This window comes from Vitis vinifera, chromosome 9 (assembly GCF_030704535.1).
Source record: "Vitis vinifera cultivar Pinot Noir 40024 chromosome 9, ASM3070453v1".
In the NCBI taxonomy this organism is placed as follows: Eukaryota; Viridiplantae; Streptophyta; class Magnoliopsida; order Vitales; family Vitaceae; genus Vitis; species Vitis vinifera.
Genome location: NC_081813.1, coordinates 1362805 through 1378838, shown reverse-complemented (window position 1 = coordinate 1378838; position 16034 = coordinate 1362805). Strand labels below are relative to the sequence as shown.

General features: G+C 31.3%; 1 protein-coding gene across 2 annotated transcripts; it reads right to left on the bottom strand.

Moving 5' to 3' along the window:
* Window positions 1-6065: 6065 nt before the first annotated feature.
* On the bottom strand, window positions 6066-13112 carry LOC100256634 (phospholipid:diacylglycerol acyltransferase 1). Of its 2 annotated transcripts, XR_786535.3 has the most exons (8): window positions 12331-13112; window positions 10999-11221; window positions 10581-10864; window positions 9871-10198; window positions 8902-9161; window positions 7776-8268; window positions 7454-7539; window positions 6066-6278 (listed from the first exon to the last, which is right to left on the bottom strand). XR_786535.3 is itself a non-coding variant. In XM_002275759.5 (7 exons), the coding sequence occupies exons 1-6, from the start codon at window positions 12792-12794 to the stop codon at window positions 7785-7787; spliced, it is 2043 nt and encodes a 680-aa protein (XP_002275795.1). In that variant the 5' UTR covers window positions 12795-13112; the 3' UTR covers window positions 7172-7539; window positions 7776-7784. The 2 variants fall into 2 exon arrangements, 1 of the variants encoding a protein (XP_002275795.1); XM_002275759.5 differs by lacking the exon at window positions 6066-6278 and having other exon boundaries at window positions 7172-7539.
* Window positions 13113-16034: the final 2922 nt, after the last annotated feature.

Sequence of the window (16034 nt, the reverse complement as noted above, 5' to 3'; positions counted from 1 at the left end):
GTGCTGCGGTGTATGGTAAAAACCATGGGCCGAGCTTGATTGGTCGTTGATCTGGGGTTGATCATTACGTCTATTTTGTTTTTTTTTTTTTTCCATTTTTCTTTTTCTTTTTCTTTTTTCTATTTTTGGTAGTTGATGTTTGCAACGAGGCTTTGTGAGTAGCATTAGGAAATTGGGAAAATCTAGGATTGCAACAAAAAATCTAGGGTTTCATGGGACCCTACTCTTAATTATGGAATTTGACAAATTTTTGTTTAATTCAAATTATTAAATTAATAATTATGAACTAATTGAGTTTGTTTAAATGTTAATCAATTAAAGGGTGACCACTTAGATAAATTGGAATATAATTTGTGTCGGTGATCCACTAACATGTTTAGAGATTTTTCATAGGCATTTGTTAGAATTTGAAAAAAAAAATGTATTTAGTATTTATGGTATGGTGGTGTTTGTGGGCAAAGAAAGAGGGTGCCTACTATGCATTTTCACCTATGGTTTGAGCTAATATGATATTACTCGAAAACATATCAAATATCCTATAACAATCAATTAGGTTAACCTATTGTAATGACATTTGTTTTAGTCTAAAGAGTCTCCGTAACTTTAAACTGACACGCTCACCATTGTTTGAGCTAATATGACATTACTTTGAAGCATTTCAAATGTCGTATAATAATCAATCGAATTAATTTATTGTAGTAATATATTCGTAATCATATAAATATTATTCATTATGGGTCCAAATGGCGATCATGACTTTACAACGTGTCAAAAAAATTTCCTCATGTCATATGTGCTTAAATCACTGCACTAAAGTCATCGATTAGTTATGATATTATTTTTAATGACTCGCTCCTAATCATGTAAAAATATTATATAGTTTATGTCCAAATAACTCTCACTACTTTAAAACATGTTTACATAATTAAAAAAATCTCATACATATAAATTTTATTAAATTTAAAATGGAATGATATATTGATAATTGGTAAACTCCAATGGATTCTGGAAAGTTACGTATATTCCACTTCAATGCATCGCAGATAAAGTAAAAAAATCAACTAGTCAACTCTTGTGACTTTTATTTTGAACTTGCAAATTAGGTTGACCAAACAGCCTTCACTTTGCTACCTAGAACCTCGACCTATTAAAGTCAAGGTTTAATGAGTTCGGATTGAAGTTTACTAAGGTTGGATGGATTTACAATTAAGAAATATTAGATTCTTTTTCGAATAGACCCAAAAAGAAAAAAAAGAGGTTGGAATTATTGTTAAATTTAATTTAATTTATCTAACTTGATAATATATATTTTTAAAACCTCAATATCAAGTCACAAATGGTCTCTTTGGTAACTGTGATATAAAATAATTTTATGAAATAATTTTTTATAACAATTTTTGAAAATTGTTCTCTAGTTTTTGTAGGACAAAAATCCGTTTGAAAATCTAAAGCGTACTTATCTTGTTTTTAATATTTTTAAATATGTTTTGAAAATAATTTTTACATATAGCGTTTTACTTTTAATCATTTTATACGTTTGTATAGTTATTTCTTAAAACAGTTTTTAGAAAACAATTAAAAAATATTATTTAAAAACACCATATATTTTTATTTTTAATAACAAAAAATAGAAAACAATTTTGGTTGTCAAGCGTATCTCTTGTGTTTTTTATTATATAGAATAAAAAATTGTTATGAAAAACAGTTCCGAAATAGATCCTTAAATACTATTTTCATTGTTTTTGAGTTATAACTTCTAACCTTATTCTTAAAATTTTAAGGAACTTAATTATAGTTTTTTAAACATAAGATGCTTATAAAAATATTAAATGTCTTTTAATTAATTAGTTAAATGGTAAAATATCTTAAATTTTTATAGTTTAAAATTAACAAATTTATAGTTATTACAATGAGACAAAAATAATAGAAGGGTTATCAAATAATGACAAGGTTAGGGTCCGTTTGAAAACTATTTTTGAAAACATTTTTTTATCCTTCATAATAAAAAATATAGAAAACACGTTTGACAATAAATAAAAACTACGAAATTATATTTTAGTTTTTTTTTTTACTTGTTGTTCAAGGGTTGTTTTAAGAAATAACTATACAAACATGTAGAATAATTAAAAATAAAATACTATATATAAAAATTATTCTAAAAATATTTTTAAATTTAAAATATGTTAAAAATATTTTAGGTTTTTTGTTTTATAAAAATCATAAAACAATTTTTAAAAAATATTTTTCAAAATTGTTTTCGAAAACAGTTACTAAACAGATCTTTAAATTTTTTTTTGAAAAAAATTGAATATAGCCTAGATGGTCGCATTAGATTAATTGAATATAAGTATTGTAAAAAAGCAACCCCATGTACTTCCATAACATGTGGTTGTGACATTAGAGCGACAAATCATATGCTATTTGAAATATTTCTCTAAATAATCATGTGGTTGAAGAAATAATAGTCGTAATCCAAAACCCATATTTGGATAAGTTCTTTTGTCTTTGGATAAGTTCGTACAAACACTTCCAACAAAAAAAAAAGTTTTCGACTTTTTAAAGAAAGTGATAACACGACTTCTTGTGGAAGCACTTCCATAACATGTGACTAACTTCATTCGGAATTCTTCTTTACTTAGACAAAAATAAAATAAAATAAAATTGATGTTGAAGATATTATGAAAAAACATATTTTTCGAACCATTTGAGGTGACCTTTTGTTTTTTTCTTTAGCTAAATATTGTAATTGAAATTAAAATATCAAGACTTATTTGATCGTGTTTTTTGAAACATGTTTTTTATTTTTAAATTTAGAAACAGTTTTTAAAAACAAGTTTTAAAAAATATGGCAATGAGATTATATTTTCTTTTTAAAAACGATAAAAACAATTATTACTTATTTTATAAAAATTGTTATTTATTTCACTTTATTTTTAAAAAGTATTTTCAAAGGTGAAACATTGTTATACATTTTTAAAAACCATGTTTAAATCACACGATCAAACATACTCCTAATTTTCAAAAAACAATACTAAAAATTCTAAACATGATATGACTTCATATGTGGATCAAATAAAAGCTTTGATAGGAAGTACAATTTTTAGACTTCCACAATAAGCTATTCTTTAATTCATACACTTGTTTAATAAATTCAATTAAAGCATATTAAACTTAAAAAATAATTTTTAATTTTTCAAAAGTGAATATTAATATTCTTAATTAAAAACTCTTTTAATAAAATTAGCCAAATGATTACAAAAAACTTTTATTAAATTTGATAAAAAGAATTTGGCTTTGTAGAAGCCAACTCAGACAAAACTAAAAAGTTATTATATCAATAAAGTGAAAAAACCATTAAAGAAAAGAAAAAAAATATTTTATGTGGGAGGGTGTATGGAAAGACATATGGACAAGATCGATTTGATTTTGATATAGGGTTGATTCTAATGAGTTATGTAGTTAATGTACGATACGACAACAAATTTCCTAATTTTTTATACGTGACAAAAGCATGGAAAATCACAAATGGAATGTGAGCTATGTTTGGTTTCCAAAAAATTTGAAGGAAAATGCAAGAAAAAAAAAGTATAAATGAAAAGTAAAAGAAAATAAAAAGTGAAGAAAAATAAAAAAATAGATTAAAAGTTAATAAATTAATTTTTTGTTACTTCAAACTCATTTTATTTATTTTAATTTATCAATATAAATATTAAATAATTTAAAAATACATAAGTTTTTAATTAGTTTTAATTATATATATATATATTATATTTTTCATAGGACAACCCAACATAAAAAAAATTATTTTCCTTTACATTTTTTTTATTCCTTAGTATTTTTCGGAACCAAACATAACCAAAAAGTTTGGCTCTCCAACAATCACTTGTAAACTCCTAAATGCTAGTTATTGATCATCTGATCTACTGGTTGAATTTAATGGTGTCTAACAACTAGTTTTAACTTCAAATGTCTACTTAAGCTCATGGAGTTCATTTTCTAGATTACTTACTCTTAAAAATCATTAATACCCCACGTTAAAGAGCTTCTATTACTTTATTTGAGTGCACGGTTCACCTAAATAAATATTCGATAAATTAATAATAGGGACAATATACTAAATTAATAATGTTGTTAAATATATAAGATAATAATTTATTTTAAAATTCTTACAAGTTTAAAGAAACATAAATTAATAATTGGAGAAGTACATAAGAAATGACGAACAAAAATTCATAATATAATATTAAGTAATTTTTTTATAATTTCTAGTTTTCTCAATTCAATTATTTCTCGAAATTATTGTATCCTTTAAATGTCTTTGTCTTCTAAATTATTAAGTTTTGATATCACATTTATTTTTTTTTAAACTTCTTTTATCTTTTACGGATAATAATCATCTCTTATTTTTTACAGTTTTTTAAGTTTTTATATATTAACTTTTTATCACATTTTTTTTAGTCATAAATGTATGTAATACAATAAAAACATAATACTTTTGCTAAATTAATAAATATTTTTTTCTTGATAAATCACTAACCCCATAAAGATAATATTTTTTCTTGAAGTATTATAAAAGTTAATTGAAACATTAAATCAGAGTGTACAAGGATTTGAAGGTTCTAATTCGAAAATGCCTTAAATCAGTGAAAAACAACATTAAACTTGAAAAGAAGCATAAGGAAGTAGACGTTAGTAATTGCCAAACTATTATAAAATCGTATTTGCATCTTTTTCCCCTCTTATCCATTTACTTGTTATTGTATTACTAATTGTTATTAAATGTATAATTTGCTCAAAAATTTTAAAATTAGACTAACCCCTAATTCATCCTCTTCTCTCTTAGGTGTACACCTAGGTTGGGTTAACTAGTCTTCACATATAGTATACGGTATTAAATGCACCTATTAGTAAGCTTCTTCCTTTTTTCCTAATTATTTAATAATAATCTCGATTAATTATTGAGTTTGTTCAAGTGTTATTAATTACAAATAAAAACAACTTCAAGTAAAATGAAATTCAATAGCACACATGGTTCCTATTTTTTCAATGATTTAATGATTTTTTTTATAGACATTTCAAAATAGAAACATAAGTATTTTTAATGCGACGATGTTTCATTGTATCATATTTATATCACAGTGAAATACGAAATATCCAAAATTTTCAACTCAACAACCATGTATTTAATAATTATGTTCAACCGACTTCATACAAGACTTGATGCAACCTCCATAACCTATTTAATAAATAGGTTGAGTTCAATTATGTACTACTTGACATTAGCACGAGTGTAAGTAGCTTAAGATTTTAAATATATATATGTAAAAAAAAAAAAAGTATTTGTTTTTGAATTGCAACTTAAAATTTTTTTCTTCTAATTTTTAATAATTAATAGATTTGTTTAGTGTATGTTAAGATATATTTCATATTTTTTATTTTAAAAAATAAAAAATTGACACAAAATTTAAGAATTCTTATTAAAAAAAAAGTAAGCACATACCTTATGTGCTTAAGAACACATTTCTAAAATTTTGAAATTTAAGAAGTAAAAAGTCTTCATTTCCACAATTTTTTTTTGACAAAAAATAAGAACACAAAGTAATTTTTTTCTTTTTATATAAGAGTTCTTATATTTCATAGAGGAGTTTGTATTTTTAAAAATAAAAAATAAGAAGCATATACAAACACCATCTAGTTTTTTATTTTTATTTTTTATAATGAGATGTTTATATATATATATATATATATATATATATATAAGTCATGTTCAAGATAGTTTTTTGTTTTTGGCTTCCACAAATAGCTAAGGCTAAATTGATAGCCATAATTTAAAAGAAAAGTGTAAGCAATGTAAAAAATTAAGTAACATGAAACAACTTATTTATAACCTAAGCCAAAATTATAATTTTAAAAATTTTATTATACATGACATAACTTCTAAAATAAGTCAAAAGAAAGTTTTTATTAGAAATGGTATTTCCTTATGTTCTATGCTAACTAAGTTTAAATTGTAAAGTCTGCTATAAAAAACTATGTCAATCACCCAATATGAAGAATGAGTTAAGTGATGGTAACCTTAAAATTTTTTTTTACCAAATAGCAAGATAATATGCAATAAAAATACAAAACAATAACTAATAATAATAGCAAGAAAATATTAAAGAGTTGGGGTCTGAGAGTATAAACAATGATTTTAATGTGGCTTAGGACAATCTTGTTTATGTCTTCAGTCTTAAGCTTCAACCCAAGCTGTGAGATGCTCCACTCTACCAAGGATCCTTCAAATTAAGGAATCATTCAACATACAGTTAGTTTCTAGGTACCAATGAACTTTTACAATTCTACATGTAAAATAAAATAATTTTTATATTATATTTTTAAAAAAATTACCATATATGTAGTAGGCCTTGTAATCCTATGGGATACAACAAGAACGTTGTGCTTGCATGGGGATGATTATGACATTATGTGGGAAGAAATTCATAGCACTATATAAGTAGTGGAATTATCTTAACTAGGTAGACACATTTTTCGTTGGGTTCAAAGATGACGATATTTACATGTTGAGACTCTATCTATTTGGCTCCATAAGGGATGTGTATGACCTCATAATCCTATAGGATATAACGAGGATGTCATTGTGTTAAAGAGGGGTGATTATGATACATCAAAACACTATATATATATATATATATATACAGTGGGCTTCTCCTAGCTAGTTAATCCATTTTAAAGTTGCAAGGGTTTGTTGGGCTCAAAGTGGACAATATCTACACAGGATGGAGTAAGTTATTATAGAATGGTATCAAAACCAATCCCTTACTTTATCTATCCAACCCAACAAGGGATATTTGTTCGTGTGGCCCAACATTCCATGGAACACAATAAGGAAGTTGTGTCTACATAGAGGGACAATTGTAACATCTCACATTGGTTAAGGGGAGAAGTCTTTAAAACTATATATGTAGCGGGTCTCCTCCTAATTGGTAGACGTGTTTTAAAGCCATAAGGGTCTATTGGGGCCCTAATCAACAATATCTACATGGGAAGGGAGAGAAAGAAGGTAGATATAGCTTATGGGGAATGGAAAGCTTCTTGTTTTTTGTTTTTCCTGTCATGCACATGTATAGAGAAGCATAATGACATTACAATGGAGATGGTAAATGCAAGATCACCAAGAATAGGTACCCTTTTGTTCATAGTAATCCATTAACGATTAAACAAAATATAGCTCAGTAATGGTTCTTTCAACAACCAGAAAAACCATATCTACATGTCTGGAGCGGCTCTAAGCTGGCTTACCATCCAAAAACCATAATGATACAAGTTCTTCCAAAAATCATAATAATACAAGTTCTATCTCACAAACTTTGAATAATCTACGGGAGTAAATAGAAAAAAAATATAATAAGAATTGTAACAAGAAGAAGAAGAGGGAGACTAAGTAGTTTACCTGGCTGGCAACCAGTTTCATGGTCTCTGATGTCAATTAGTTCACAAATGCTAGAAATAGATATAGACATCCAGAAGTGCCATTATCTGCAACACAAGCATGAAATCATCAGCCAGTTTTTTGGTGGAAAAAAAGTGACAAAGGGAAGATGAGATTGCAATACAAGCAACGCAAATATAGATAGATACTGGCTTCAATAAGAAAAACTTAACAGGTTCTGATATGAGAATTCAAAAACCGACATTTAAAAGACAATGTATGGTAAGGCACTAGTCTAGATTTTTAAAAGATGGGCAAATAGTTAAAAGTTTAAAGCATATACCATCTGACATTATAATGGCAAGTTGATCTTGTCAGACCACTTGAAGATGTCAGAATAAACTTGGTCACCTCCCAAGTCTTCTCCTGTGGCCCCAGCTGCCACCCTGATAATATCCTCAATCAATGCAAAATTTCCCATTATATCAACATGAGCACCACTCTGAGTGCCACGACCCTCCAGAAGAGTGGCTGGAGGAGCATGATCATACTCCCTAATGTAAGTCTGAATTCCTGAAGGATTGAATCTGGTTTTCCCACGCCAACCCTTAGCGCACATGAAGCCCGCACTCAGAACTGGCACAGTCTCATCCCCATCAATGGAATAGACCCCATCTTTAAGACAGCTATCTTCTTTTCCACCATCAGCTGAGGTATCAATCTGAAATGGAATGTAGCATTCGGAATAAGGAGATAACTTATACACATATGCTCTTTCAGTTGGGATGCCGACTCCATACATAGAATAGATCTCCATGTCAGGAGCATTTGGTAATCTGCAGAACCAGACAATGGATGAAGCAGCAGTTTTAAAGCATGAACTTAATGAACTTTGACCAGCCACCAAGTTCCTGGAGTGTCACACTCAAACTAAAGAAAATAGCTGGGACAACATAATGCCAAATGCTACAACAATATATGCACTAGAATAAGAAAAAAAAAATTAGGAAAAGTAAAGTTTATCAAGCTATCTGCAATTTGGATGAGGTGTCAATTGCTATGTCTGCAAAGTTGGAGTTGTATTATTGAAGTACTACTACTTTATGAGGTGAACAAAGTGAGCATATCCAGAGTTCAGATTGATTCCAGTGGAAATGTTGTACCATAAAAAATTGCTATTAAGAAAATATTAACCTTCTCATGCTGCAGCAATAACAGTAATTTTTTAAGATACTTTACCAGTATTTTTCTCATCAATCAAGTTCTACTTAGGAATTAAAGCTATTTTCCATATTCACAGAAAGAAATAACCTTGATTATGAAAATTAGCAAGACAAGTGAATAAGAGAGTGTATTAAATAATTGAGTAATCACCTGATCAACAATATACTGCAATGTGAGGTGAGAAGGAAATTTCATATTGAGACTAGTAAAAATAACTTGAAATAATGAATTAAAGAAATTCTCACTTTGTCTCCAAAGGGTTTGACCAATATTTGTAGTGTTCATATTTAGGGTCATCCAAATTGTCAGCAATTCCATACGAAAAATGAGCATCACCCCGAGCCATCATTTTTGGAGCAACAAAATGAAGAAGATCCAAAAGAGATCCAGCAGTGTAAACTTTGTATTCTGCAACAGCTTTAATACCCTCAATTCCCATGTCATGGTACTCCGTCCATACATCACAAGAAGTAATATTTGCAACATTATTACCCTTAATGGCACCCTGCACATTTACAAATAGCCATTCAGACATTTACTATTTTCTTAAGGAGTCCATATGGATGTCTGGTAGTAAGAATGCCAGATGTCAGTTTAACACATCAGTATGAAATGGAGTGAGAAAAGATTGATCCATAAACTTAAAAGGTATATTTGGAGCACAACTGCATAATAATATGCACATTTTGAATGTTGGTCGAGCATTCTACTGAAAAACTTGCACATGAAGGCTGTCATATGAATAAATTTTAAGGAATTCTGTCAATCAAAAGTTCACCAATATGGTTTACTACCGACGAAATACTTATGTAAAGCAACTAAAGAATCAAAAGTCTTAATCCTCCTAATTTCTTCAACTAAGTGAAGGCAAGATATGATGCAAGAACAAGTGCGTAATTTCTTTTTTCTACCAGCTTCTCATACACACTATTTTTTTTTAAGTTTATTTGAATTTTGATCTATACCACACAATATCAACAGTTCACCACCTCAATGCATTGCTTTCCTAATCCAGTCCAGCTGATATAAGTCTTCTTCTTCTTATTTGCTAATTTCATTAGCAGCTGTTCGTGTAGAATTTTTCCTCATTACATTTTGAACTCCAGGTATTTTTCAAATCACTTAATATGAGAAATTAGATAAGTAACAAAGAAAAGGGTTTACAAAAATACATTTTTCAGACGTGATGTTTCTAATGGAGCAACAAACCTTACCTTAAAGTCAATCCTCTCAATCTCAGATGAAGGTGCCTCTGCCACATCCTTCCCAAATGATATTATCCTTCCATAATTAATACCCTTTTTTTGAGAATCCAGGGTTTCTGTGTCAGTTTGTTCTGCAGTCTGAGAATCATTGTCCCTTTGCTTTCTCTTTCTGGGAACATAGCTTTCTTCAGGTGACCAGTCAAGATCACCCCAAATAGTGTCCCCACCTTTTGGTATCATTGACATTGTTGAATCCCATGTGCGAGTCATCCTCATCACATGTTGCAATGTTTGGACTCGAAATAAATCATTATCCAAAAAACCTGGTGCCATTGCCCTGCATTTCAAATGAATTTTCTCAAAAAGTTAACAGATGCAAGAAAATGCATGATTCATTGAAATAATTATTTTTATAAAACACAACTTTTAGCGATAGTCTACATTCCTGCTTTTACTGCATGGACTGGTGATAAATTGCCAACTGGAGTTCTTGATGTTTCACTTCATTGTGATTGGCCTTTAATAAATACAAGTTATTGAATGGATGGCAGCTCATAATTCAGAAGTAACTCACACCATTTATGAAAGGAGATTCCACATTGAAAAGAGTTATTGCTCTGAAAAATCTAAATACACCTCCAAAAGAACGCATCAAAAGACACTGTGTAACTGCCTAGTTAGAAGTCAATTATAGTAGAGGTAAGCTGGAAAAAGAAAACCTGGCAGCTGCAATATCCTTCGCTTCCGCAGACAAAAGCCCAGGGACAGCTTTTGGAGCACCTAAAAGTGGTCCACCAATGTTCATCACAGCCTTTATATGCTTTGCACACCAATCTGATCCACCCCCACCACCCATTGGAGCTGGTGCCTCAACCCACTTCATAAAATGTAAAAAGTATAAAACACCCATTGAATGTGGGATAATGACAGCCTTTTTGCCACCATTTGTAGCAACCATCAGTTCTATATTACTTTTTATCCGGCTTAATGTTTGGTCTCGCGCCTGATCAGTAATTTAGAAGAAACATTAAAGCCAATGCAAGCAATCGTTTACTAGAGTTATAAGAAGATTAACATTTTCAAAGAAATTCAAGTCATAGTATGTCATAAAATAAGAAATTGAAGTCTCAGTGCTACCTCGGTGTTCTGAAATGCAAGTCTCCAATCATATGCAGCCATGTACATGGTTTTCTCCTCATACCCAATCCGAGCCAGATTTGCAATTAAAACAGCCCAGACAAAATAGCCTGCAGCAAAATAATCTGCAGCCACAAGTCCACTTACAGGCCTGACCCTTATGCCAGAAGGATCCAGTCCAGTTTCATTATTCAGTGACATATGCTCCACCCAACATAGAGGTCTGCAAAAGATTGAACCAGAGAGGAACTTATGCACCTAGTAGCATAAATAATTGCAGGAAGGAGATGTTCCAATGATATAACCAACTTATTCCATTTCTAACATCCATAAGTAAAATCTACAGATGAGAGAAACTGGGAATAGGAAAGGGTTCAGTACAATGAGAACCCACTATATAGTACTTGTTGGAAGTTGGACCCAGACTTTCATTTCAAGCGATAAGTACAAGGACTAAAAGCAATGCTTGTTCATTGGTGACAGCACATAGATTAAGGACTATGTTCGTATCAATGTGGAAAAATCATGAGAGTTTGTTTTCAATAGTTAAAATATATCGATGTAGTGTATCCTCGAACATCAATGTGCATTTACTTGACTAAAGATTTGTGGTAAGCAGGACACCTCTTTCTCTTGACAATTAACTTACAGGATCTAGTTTTGTGTTTTTGTTGTGGTTTGGTGCATCTTGTAGTACATACTCAAAAGGGTAGAAGCTGTTTTCAAGGTAATGAACTTCTCCATAGGCTTGCCAAAATTGTGGACTTATACCTCATTACAATTTCTGACTAGTGTCTGCAGTTTAGTGCCACCGGAAGAAAAGAACAAACACATTGACTAATACACTAGTAAAAATTCAAACTAAAAGAAGAAAATACAAGCCCACCTATACTGAAGCCATTGCACACATAACAAATTGAACCAGTCCTACACTAAAAAATTGATCACACTTCCATCGCAATTACTAAATTTCCAATGCATCAAATCATCCTTGCCCTCGCAATTAACACAATAACAGTCACAAAATCATTATTTGAACCACAAAACCAAACAATAACCTCACTATCATTCTAAATCGCAGTTTGCCTCACTGGAAATCTGTGGATCACAAAACAACAAAATTTAAGCAGTTTCTCATTTGACCACCCTCACCTTGTGGTACCTAACACCAAATCGATCCAACTTATTTGACCCAGTTAAGTCTGCAAGGCTGATTCGGTATATGCCTAAAAGGTCAATTTTCCTCCACATTGATTTATTTTCTCAGCAAACAAACAGACACTAAAAAAAAAACCAAAGCCACAACAGAAAATTCGATCAGTGGTTCAATACCTCTTATACACCTCACCGAATGAGCCACCCCACAGCCGCTTCCGAAACAATCCCTCTGCGCACTGATGCCCCTCCCACAGCTCAAGCCCTCCGGTCACAATCCCCGGCACGAACACCACCGGATGTTTCGCCGTCAATCCCTCCTTCCTCAATTTCACGCCTGGAGGATCCGGCAACGGCCCGGTGATCGCTTCGGTGACGTACTGAGGGATCGACGCCGGCATTGCGTTGTACAGAAAGAGCAGAATCCACCAAACCGTACATATGCACCCTATGAACCAGCAACAGCTATCAAGACAGGACCACTTTTTCTTTCCCTCAAATTTTGCCTTCTTTGCCTTCTTCCTGTTATTAATATTCTTATCATTTTCCTCGTCTGTTCTCTCGATTTCTTTGTCCGATTTCGAGCCCGAATGCTGAGCTTTCTCAGCCTCCGACGCTTTTCTTCTTCGAAGAAGCGCCATATCGGCTTCACCAGAACATTAATGGCGAGTTAGGCCTTGCGTGATTCGAAACTGTCAGTGGCTCTATACGTTTATTTTCCCGAGAAAACGAAAAGATTCTTAAGCCGAAGTCCAATTTCTAAAGCAGATACTGTTCTAGAGCCTTAAAGAAGGAATATTTTTCATTTTCCAGGGACAAAAGCATAGCTCTAGTGTTTGGTTCCGGTAGTTTTTTGGACGCCGGCCTTCTCCGGTGAAGGCTTTACGGCGAGTGAGAGTGTGGAGTGGCCGTTGATTTGGGGTGGATAAAGAGTGGGGTTAGGTGGTCTTTATTGAGAATGGGTGGTACGAAATGGCCGTGGGACACTAGGTGAGAGTATAGATTATTTGAGTACGTGGCATCATCTAATTGGGTTGAATGTCGGATAACGTATGTTATCTGACTGGTCGGTCGGAAAATGCAGTGAATTATGGCGATGCAGGAGATTGTAAGTTTGACTTCGCTTCGCTACGCAAGAATCGGATTTCGCCACGTTGGATTTTTGTTTTTTAAATTATATTTCCTTTCAGCATTGATCTACCGTATTCAGCGCATTATGTAATAAATAATTAATTAATTAGAAAAAAAAACTTAGTCATTATATGAAATACTTTCACTTTTCATCATGTTTGTGTTTTTAATTAATTAATAAAATTAATATTTTTCAATTTAATTCATTAACTTTTTTCTTAAATAATGTTATCCTTCAACTATGTTAAATAGTTCCTTCAATTAAATTTTTTTGTAAAAATTTAATAAAAAAACTCGTATCACAATCATAAGTATATATTATGTAATATATTTGAAAAGTGTTCAGTTTATTTATGTAATTGTTATATAAATTTCTTATAGGATTGTAATTTGGATGGGTTGATGGCTAATCCGAATTCAAATCGAATTAAAAGTTTGTTTTGATAGTGATTTTAAGAAGTGTTTTTAATATTTTTAATACTTAAAATTTTTCATCATTCAGGTGTTAGAAATGTTATAAATGTTTTCTAAAATTACTCTCAAACGCTCTGAAAAACAATCAATCAAAACTCAACTCAACTCGATCTCTAACTCAACCTTATTTTTTTATGTTTGAGTTGATCGGATTAAACTTGAGTTGATATGATTAGATTTGAGTTGGTTAAGTTTATTAGAGTGTATTATTCAAAAATCAATGCATAGTAGTTTTTTCAAAACCCTTTTTCATTTATTTATGCCAGTATTTAAATAGTAAATGAGCAAAAAAAAAAACTTGTCTTTTTTAGAAAGTGAAAACGGTTAACATTGAATTTAAGTCAAATCCAATCCAAATTGACTTCAACTTGAAAAAAAAAACTAAATTCAAACTCAATTTGAATATTAAAAATATTTTTCAAAACACACATAAACATCTTGGTAGGTCATACCAACCCATCTAAATTAAGATGATTTTTATCACTTTGCACTAAAATTTGTTGATTATCATTAAAAGTTATCGTTTGTGGCATTGAAAAAAGATCGAATGTGTAATTAATATAAACACTTTCCGTGCAATTTGAAATAAGCAGAATGTAATAAATAAAGATTTGTACTGCTTCTGATCTCAAGGTGCAAACGCCATAAATATAAATATGGGGGCTTTGAAATGAAATATTTTGGGGGATTGGGATAGATTTGGAAGGCTTTGTGAGGACTTTACCTTGGACTAGTGGGGCTTTTGTGCAGATCCAACCTCTGGAAGGTTCTTCACCTCAAGCGGCGGCCTCCGAGACCAATTCGGATTTTCTGTTTGGGTTGGATAAAGGGCTCGCTCCGCCTCTCCTGTGAAATTACAGGATCCAACGCCTCCACCCACGGTTCCAGATGTGTTTCCCAAGGATTATTCAGTGAGATCGAATCTAGGATTGGAGGATCGCCATGTTGTTGGAGATCCAGTGGTGTCCCCCGCGGACTTCCAGAGGCAGATCCAAATGGAACAATTGTCTGGTGACAATGGCTGGTTCAATGGTCAAATTGAGGGTAAATTAGTATAATAAAAATATAAGGCCTTCAGAATAATTATCAAATTTACCCACCCTTTTCAATAATTTTTTTCCCCAGCCTACCCTTAAGGGTAACTCTCCCTTTCATTTTCCAGGGACAAAAGCATGGCTCTAGTGTTTGGTTCCGGTAGTTTTTTTGACGCCGGCCTTCTCCGGTGAAGGCTTTACGGCGAGTGAGAGTGTGGAGAGGCCGTTGATATGGGGTGGATAAAGAGTGGGGTTAGGTGGTCTTTATTGAGAATGGGTGGTACGAAATGGCCGTGGGACACTAGGTGAGAGTATAGATTATTTGAGTACGTGACATCATCTAATTGGGTTGAATGTCGGATAACGTATGTAATCTGACTGGTCGGTCGGAAAATGCAGTGAATTATGGCGATGCAGGAGATTATAAGTTTGACTTCGCTTATCTACGGACGAATCGGCTTTCGCCACGTTGGAATTTTTTTTTAAAATTATATTTCATTTCAGCATTGATCTACCGTATTCAGCGCATTATGTAATAAATAAATAAATAATTAAAAAAAACTTAGTCATTATATGAAATACTTTCACTTTTCATCATGTTTGTGTTTTTTATTAATTAATAAAATTAATATTTTTCAATTTAATTCATTAACTTTTTTTCTTAAATAATGTTATCCTTAAACTATGTTAAATAGTTCCTTCAATTAAATTTTTTCGTAAAAATTTAATAAAAAAACTCGTATCACAATTATACGTATATATGAATGTATTATGTAATATATTTGAAAAGTGTTCAATTTATTTAAGTATTTGTTATATGAATTTCTTATAGGGGTGTAATATAGACAGGTTGATGGCTAATCCAAATTCAACCCGAATTAAAAGTTTGTACTTAGAAAGTTCATCGGGCATCAAAGGCTTGGGAAGAAAGAGAAAAGCAGTCAATCGTACACCTTCTTTGTTCCTATGCTTGTGGTATTTCCGGGCCTTGCAAGTGTAAAGCATATACGTGTTGATGGCACTCTCTCTTTCTGTGCTTGCAGTATTTTGTAAGACTGGAACATGTAAAGCATATACGGGACACAAAGTGTTATCTTTCCTAAGTCAAGCGAAACTTCAACTCCTCTTCTTTACATGTGGAAAGTTTGGTAGTGATTTTAGGAGATGCTTTTAATATTTTTAATACTTAAATTTTTTCATCATTCTGGTGTTAGAAATATTATAAACACTTTTTAAAATCAC